This window comes from Anarhichas minor, unplaced genomic scaffold (genome assembly GCF_050575085.1).
Source record: "Anarhichas minor isolate MPS153535 unplaced genomic scaffold, ASM5057508v1 ptg000137l, whole genome shotgun sequence".
NCBI classification, from domain to species: Eukaryota; Metazoa; Chordata; class Actinopteri; order Perciformes; family Anarhichadidae; genus Anarhichas; species Anarhichas minor.
This window is the reverse complement of record NW_027466583.1, coordinates 1,171,936-1,180,114: the sequence shown is the minus strand read 5'-3', so window position 1 is coordinate 1,180,114 and position 8,179 is coordinate 1,171,936. Positions and strand designations below refer to the sequence as shown.

General features: G+C 48.3%; 1 protein-coding gene across 1 annotated transcript; it reads right to left on the bottom strand.

Moving 5' to 3' along the window:
* Positions 1–622: 622 nt before the first annotated feature.
* On the bottom strand, positions 623–7,894 carry rbm46 (RNA binding motif protein 46). The gene is made up of 9 exons (XM_076085015.1): positions 7,732–7,894; positions 7,263–7,443; positions 6,902–7,058; positions 6,672–6,801; positions 5,815–5,912; positions 4,768–5,185; positions 3,199–3,398; positions 2,896–2,998; positions 623–828 (listed from the first exon to the last, which is right to left on the bottom strand). Exons 1-9 carry the CDS (start codon positions 7,886–7,888, stop codon positions 623–625), a joined length of 1,650 nt encoding a protein of 549 aa, XP_075941130.1. The 5' UTR covers positions 7,889–7,894.
* Positions 7,895–8,179: the final 285 nt, after the last annotated feature.

Here is an 8,179-nt window from a genome sequence, read left to right as displayed (position 1 = left end):
AACGCTGGTCAGAGGTCTGAAGAGTCTTTGTTCTCTTTGTTCTCACACCGATGGAGATCTGTTAGACACGTGAATATCTTTAACCTAAAAACTCAACACCAAATGGAAGAAACTATAAAAAGTGAGCTGCTGAGGCATTATGGGTACTGTAAGGTGAACTTTGGCTGCAGGAAGATGAAACCAGAGAGGAGGAGGAGGAGGAGGAGGAGGAGGAGGAGGCTGACATTTACCAGAGGTGGAGGAGAGACATGTTATCAGTCTGACGTGGACGCTAAACGGCGGCCATGTTTGTTCTAAACCAGAGGCGATAGAGAGAAGGAGCCGTCTCAGATTACATTTGAAATAAACACGGCGAGGACATGTCTGGAGCAGTAATCACAACAAAGACTCGTCCCGCCTTCTTTCTCTCCGTCCCGTCCTCGCTGCTGAACCTACGGCCTCCTGCAACGACACGTTCACGTCTTTACTTCACCGGAGGGAATGAGAACGTTCGCTCCAGACGTACGGAAACAGAAAGCGTGTCGTCTCTATTTAATCCGGGACTGTCCCTTTAAGTGCGTGTTCGTCTCAACCGCTCTCATGTGGAGACAACAAACAGCATACGTGTGCGAGCGTCTCACCGTCAGTAGAAGGGAGACTGGGAGCTGATGTACAGCCTCTGTGTTTGGGAGGTGGGGGGGGACAGCGTGGACAGGGAGGAGAAGGTGAAGGGGGAGGGGGGAGGAGGGGGGAGAGAGGGGAGGCAGGAGGCGAAGGTTCTGCCTCCGCAGGTCAGCAACCCGGGACTGGTGGAGGAGGGGGGGGGCGGAGAGAGGGGGAGAGGGGCTCCTGGGGGAGTCACAGGAAGCAGAGCTCAGGAAGGACGAGTCTGCAGGAGGGGGGAGACAAGAGAGAGAGGGAGAGAGGGAGAGAGGAGAGACAAGAGAGAGAGGGAGAGACAAGAGAGAGAGGGAGAGACAAGAGAGAGAGGGAGAGGGGAGAGACAAGAGAGAGAGGGAGGGGGGAGAGACAAGAGAGAGAGGGAGAGACAAGAGACAAGAGAGAGAGACAAGAGAGAGAGGGAGAGAGGAGAGAGAGGGAGAGGGGAGAGACAAGAGAGAGAGGGAGAGGGGAGAGACAAGAGAGAGAGGGAGAGAGGAGAGACAAGAGAGAGAGGGAGAGAGAGGGAGAGGGGAGAGACAAGAGAGAGAGGGAGAGGGGAGAGACAAGAGAGAGAGGGAGAGAGGAGAGAGAGGGAGAGGGGAGAGACAAGGAGAGAGAGGGAGAGGGGAGAGACAAGAGAGAGAGGGGGAGACAAGAGAGAGAGGGGGAGACAAGAGAGAGAGGGAGAGACAAGAGAGAGAGGGGGAGACAAGAGAGAGAGGGAGAGACAAGGAGAGGGGAGAGACAAGAGAGAGAGGAGAGACAAGAGAGAGAGAGGGGGGAGAGGGAGAGGGGGGAGACAAGAGAGAGAGGGAGGGGGGAGAGACAAGAGAGAGAGGGAGAGAGAGGGGGGGAGACAAGAGAGAGAGGGGGAGAGAGAGAGAGAGGGGGGGAGAGCGTGAGAGAGAGAGAGAGAGAGAGGAGAGACAAGAGAGAGAGAGGAGAGACAAGAGAGAGAGGGAGAGACAACAGAGAGGGAGGGAGGGAGAGAAGAGAGGGAGGAAGGAAAAGAGGGAGAGAGAAGGAAGAAAGAAATGGAGAGACAAGAGAGAGGGAGGGAGGGAGAGAAGAGAAGAAGGGAAAGAAGAGGGGGAAGGAGGGAGGGAGAGAGCAGGAAGAGAGATGAGAGAAGAGAGAGAGAGGGTGATGAGACTCAGGAAGGAAACAAAAGTAAATGCGATAGAGAATAATCAGCTAAATAATGATTTAAAATGAGATTTATATTAATAACATGAAGAATCAATTAAAAACTAAAAATGACCAAAACAAGTTATTTAAAATCTTTTCATCACTGAGTGAAATGAGAGGATATGAAAACAGAACCACACATTTACCCTGAAGACGTTTAAGAACCCTCTGTCATCAGAACCTCATCAGAACCACAGGGAGGAATACTACAAACATCACGTTATAATATAAAGCTGCTGGTTTGTTCAAAGTGAATGTTTTAAACTCAGATAAGGAACCACATCAGTAGTAATGAAGGTGTCTTCATGTCTTTCCAGACTCCACATGGATCCACATCAGACCCTGAACCGGATCTCTCTCTCCGCCTCCTTCAGGTGAGCTGGGAATTATAGACGTCTCTGGTAGAGACCTGTCAATCACCGTGTAGCCCCGCCCTAAAGCATCCCCTGCTTTATGGTCTGTTTGACTCTAAATGGACCATAATGTACTAAATGAACATCATGCTGTATTGAAGAAGACTTGAAACTAGAGATTGAGACCATAAACTCATGTTTACAATGTTTACTGAGGTAATAAATCAAGAGAGAAGTAGAGTCATTTTCTCATAGACTTCTATACAACCAGAGGAGTCGCCCCCTGGTGGACACTAGAGAGAATGCAGCTTTAACACATGAAGCTTTGACTTCACTTTAAAGAACCATTCTTACTTAATTTACTTTACTTTTATTTATATTCTATTTTGCACTAGTGTTCTCAATCTGCCTCTCCTCCCTCTCTCTCCTTCCTCTCCTCCCTCTCAGACACCCCTGCAGTGTAATTGATGTATATGTTTATGAAGGTCCAGAGTGAACATTTGATCACTGATTCATGGGGGAATCTAACCTGCGGGCTGCCCTTGAAGCTCCTCTGTCCATGTGAAGCCATGCAGCACAGACTGCCTCACCTCCACCCTGTTTACTCATATGGAATGTGTAAACAGGGTGGATTATATATATATATATATATATATATATATATATATATATATATCTATCTGTGTGTGTGTGTGTGTGTGTGGGACAGTACCCAGGTTCCACAGGGTCGTCTGTGCAGCCAGCTCTTTGGCGTCATCCAGCATCACACACAGCTTGTCTGGGATGAAGGTGCTCCGTGTTGACGGGATCACCACCTGCACACAAACACACACTAATGTTAACGAAGGCAGTTTTCCATGAGCACCGGCTGCCAAACAGACGGTGCATTTACTTGCTGTATGCTGTCGTTAGCGGTCGTTAGCTTTGGCTATCGTTCGCTACCGTAGGCTGTTGTTAGTCATTAGCGATCAGCGTGTTGTAGTTGAAACGTGTCATTGTGTCTCGGTGTAAAGACCTTGTAGAGCAGCAGCAGCTTCCCGTCATGTCCAGGTGTGGAGTACAGGTGGTACTCGGGCAGCGACCAGGAGTTTTTGCGGCAGTAGAATTCGAGCACACTGATGGCGGAGCAGATCTGACCCTGTTTCAGGGCCAGCAGGCTGGTGGGGGACAGCGGGGTGCCGGGAAACAGGGGGAACACACACTGGTCAGGGTCCTCTGAGGATACACAGACAAACAAAAGCACACACACACTAGAAGCATTAGCATTAGCGCTGATTCGACCACTCTAAACACAACCTGGAGCCTGAAGACATTGAGTGTTGATGAAGAGCGTCTCATCTTCAAACCTCTTTGGCAGACAGATGTAAAGTGAAGGAAGGTTGATGGCTGCTCTCTAGTGGAGCGGAACCTGTATTCTTCTTCACGTTCTGTGAAGACGTTGCTGTAGTTGAGTCTAATAAGCAGAATGTGTGATTGCTCCTCAGCTCATTAAACTGAATAGATTGAACAAACCATCACCAGTTATCTCTGTAGTCTCTCTCTCTCTCTCTCTCTCTCTCTCTCTCTCTCTCTCTCTCTCTCTCTCTCTCTCTCTCTCTCTCTCTCTCTCTCTCTCTCTCTCTCTCTCTCTCTCTCTCTCTCTCTCTCTCTCTCTCTCTCTCTCTCTCTCTCTCTCTCTCTCTCATAGATTGAAGTTATTGCTGACTAGATGATTCTTAATGAATCAAGGATACAACAGGCAGATTAATCGATAACAGCCACAGCAGCAGCTGACATCATGATGGAGGATTCTAAATGAGCTGTGAGCTGAAGAGCGTTGGGTTTATTTCCTGTCATTATCGTGGTGAATGATTTATGAATGAGTGACTATAAAGCAGCTTTAAATTCTCCCCGTGAGTCATCTTCATCTCTCCTCTCGTTCCCTTTCACCCATCAATAAAGTCCTCCATCTTAAATCTCTTCCTCTCATACACATACATACTCGTAGTAGTACAAGTAGCAGATTACTGCTGTGACATCTTTCCTCTCTTTCACGGTCCACACGAGTTTACTCTTAAAAACTTTTCTCATTTTCTGAAACGTCCTCAGGCGACAGGAAACCAGAGTTCCTGCTCCATCACCAGATTATTAGAGCTCGATTGTGTCCAGTCGACTCTATAGGAGGCTTTTATTTTGTAGTAATTACTTAGTTTAGCAGACGGAGAACTAAACGCTGGTCAATGGTTCAACTGCAGGAGACAACGATCCTCTGAGCAACAGCTGAATGCGTTTAGATTTAAAAGAGGAACAGCTTATATACGTGATGAATGTCAGCTGGACTCTATCGAGACATGTGGTCCCAAGCGCTGAGTAGTCAGAAGGAGAAGTATTATAAAGTACTCATGAGGAGAACGGCTTCAGGCTGAGCAGCTCTATCTAAAATAGAAATCCTCATTCTGAGACGAGGAAGATTAATCTTCCTCTCACGCTTTTAAAAACACAGATTCAGCAAAGTCAAAATGAACTCTGAGTTGTGAGCCGAATGTTTTTCGTTGTTATTTAGTGGAAGAATCCGGACATTTGAGACGGTATTCATTCAGCTCACCTGCTCCGGTGTAGAAGGGGTTTCCCAGGCGCGGCTGCAGGGAGCCTCCTCTCCCAGCTCCTCCCATCATGCCTCCATCGCTCCTGTGCAGGACAAACGTCCCGTCTACTCCTCCTCCTCCTCCTGCTCCTCCCCCTCCTGCGTTGTTCCCCAGGTATCCCCGGTTGTTGTACCTCCTCCCTCCGGCCACGCTCCCGTCTTTGATCCCCGCCGGTTTGGCCAGCGTCACCTCCACGGTGGCCCCGTCGATCTGGGACCCGTTCATGAGGCCGAGCGCCGCGACGGCGTCCTCGCGGTAGCGGTAGTGGACGAAGGCGTAGTCGGTGAGCTTCTTGACGCGCTCCACGCAGCCCGGCTTGAAGCGGGAGAACTCCTGGCGGAGGGTTTCTTCGCCGGTGGTCAGCATCAGGTTACGCACCTGCAGTAGATTAGAGAAGCACAGGACGTTACCTCCAACGCTGCCTCCAGCAGTTAAGCTAGTTAACCAACCAGGAGATTTGTATTTAGCGATGCTAGCAGTTAGCTAGCTACCGGGATATTTGTTCCTAGCGATGCTAGTGGGGGAAAGCTAGTTAGCTATCTACCTTACGTGTCATCACTCCAGCTTGTTTCTGATTGGAGGAATCAAGTGTGTTACGATGGCGACTGAAACACTACAGAACGGTTTGTAAAATCATTTAGGAGTACATGAAACTTCTCCTTTAAATCAGTTGTTCTGTTAGCAGTAGCTCACACACACACACACACACACACACACACACACACACACACACACACACACACACACACACACACACACACACACACACACACACACACACACACACACACACCTTTGTTTACCTCTGGGCCTAAAGATGCCCTCCCTCCCTCCTCTGTAAAGTGCTTTTGAGTTTCTATCTGCTGCCCTCACATCACGTCTCAGCCCTCCTCAGTAATTGATCCCCTGGAGGGCGAGCAGCTCGGTGTGAGTCCATAAATAAACTAACATTATTTCTGATGGATTTTTTTAGGACCAAACACGTTTAAAGTGTAAATCAAACTCACGTAAAGGACTCTGACGCGCTGCATCACCTCCTGGTCCACGTCTTTCTCCGGCTCGGCCCAGTCCACCTGGATGGAGTGACCCCACAGCTGGAAGGTTCCTGTTTAATAATAATAAAAAACATTATTATTGAGCCAGTGATTATATGTTCAGCCCATCGTTGTGTCAATGCTCTTTTCAATTCAGAGCAATGCCCACAAGGGACTTATAGACCACAGATACCTCGATACAAACGGAGAAGTTCATCTGGCGTTGGACTGATGAAGCGGTGAAAGGCGCTGTGATGCGTGCCCGGTCTACTAAAGACACGGAGCTAAAGCTGATGCAGCTAATCCGACATGTCCTGCAGTAGATGATGAGTCGATGGTGTTCAGTTCGTGTTGATTCAACGGTCTTGGACATTTTGGAGGATGTAGATGTTGATGTAGGTGCTGCTGTTTATGTCCAGATGTTATCTGAATTATCGATTCAACCGCACACTGTTTTCTTGATTAATGGATTAAATATAAATAAAACAGTGTCTGAATCCCCCAAATTCTTGATTTACTCTCACATAAGTCAAAGAAAAACAGCAAATCCTTCAAAATGAAGACGCTGTAGGAAGGAAAATCTTAAATGACTAACGATGATTAACTTTCTGTAGATTCATTAAAGGTTTCTATAATCTCCTCCACAACGTTTCTACCAATGAGTGTTGACTCCACAAACTTCATCCAGGACCTCCTGCAGCACTGTTGTGGTTTTAGCCGGTTGTACCTAATGAACTGGACCTCAGACTCTTTGCTGCAGTGGTCTGTGTTCTGCCGTCCTCTGCTGGACACAGACGGGAACTGACCCAGAGTCAGCCTCAGTGCGTTACCTGGTATGAGCTTCCTCCGGGCCATGGCCGCCGCTTTGTGGGACTCGTACTCCACGAAGGCGAAGCCTCGGTTCTTGCTCTTGTCGGTGGAGCTCGGATACACGATCACGTCCACCACGCCGTCCGTCACCTGAGGGAGACACGGACAGTTTACAAAGATGATCTCTTTCCACTCTACACCGTCACATGAAAGAGAAGCTTCTTCTTCTTCTGTGGTGATCGTTGCATACCTTGGTCATCTCCTCCATGATGTCCTCCTTCCTCTTGTCTTTGGGGATGGAGCCGATGAAGAGGCGGCAGTTGTCCAGACTCACGCACACGCCCACGAACTTCCCCGGACGGATCTCGTAGTTGTCCAACGTCTGGATGGCTCTCTGCGCCGCCTCTCTGGAGCGCAAACAAACACCAATACGTCATCAATCGGGTCATGATTTCACTTTGGTTTTAAACGTGTAAAGCTCCTCTCTTTCAGTTCCACTTCCTCAACATAACAGCGATTGTTAAGCCACATTTTCAGACATAAAACTACAGAATAAAGAGTTCAGCAGCAGTTGATGTACTTGTAGAAATTAAACTGTTTTTTTCTGCTACCTGTTGGTGTACATGACGAAGGCGTAGCCGCGGTTCTCTCCGCTGAACTCCATCATCAGTCTGAACTCGTAGATCCGGCCGGCTCTCTCGAACAGCGGGACCAGCTCGTCCTCGTACAGGTCTCTGGGGATCTTCCCCACAAACACCTCGCAGCCCCGGGGGGGAGCCGGGCCCTCCCAACCTGCAGCACAAAACACGGGGCGCCAAAAAACACAGCGAGAAAACGCATGGCGTCAAACACGCAGAGCGATCTTTGTAAAACAGAATGTAACACATAAATACATAGATATAAATGTACTGAATTGTTGTTTATTAAACTATTGATTGATTGAACAAATTGTCACAGATAACCAAGCTGTTTGAGTGAATATTGGACCGATATCGCCGCATCTGGAGAGCTGAATTCAGGAATTATCTGCACCGAACTTCATTCAAAGGACAATGGACACACACACACACACACACACACCTGGCGGCGGTCCTCCGTACTTCCTCTGGCCGTTCTCCTGCACCATGTTGTATCCCGTCTTCTCCATCAGAGCCAGCAGAGCCATCTCTTTGGCGCAGGACGCCTTGAACTCGTCCTCGCCCACCAGAGGGCTGACTTTACCGGAGTCTCCGTCCATGTCTCCGTCAGAGTCACAGTCCCAGTCTGTCCAACGGAAGAAAAACAAAAACACAAGTTAACCGACAAACATACGACGGTCGACAAGAGCTGCGAGAAAGAAACACTTACAGTGTGCCTCCAAGTCTTAGAAATTAATCTGACTTTCTGACATTTGAAGATTTATTTTTACTGTAACAGGTGTTTGTTTGTTTTTGCTTTGCATGGGTTACTACTGCTGCTGGGAAATATGATATATATATATATATATATACACACACATGTTTAGCCTTGTTAGCTAGCTTAGCTGGCT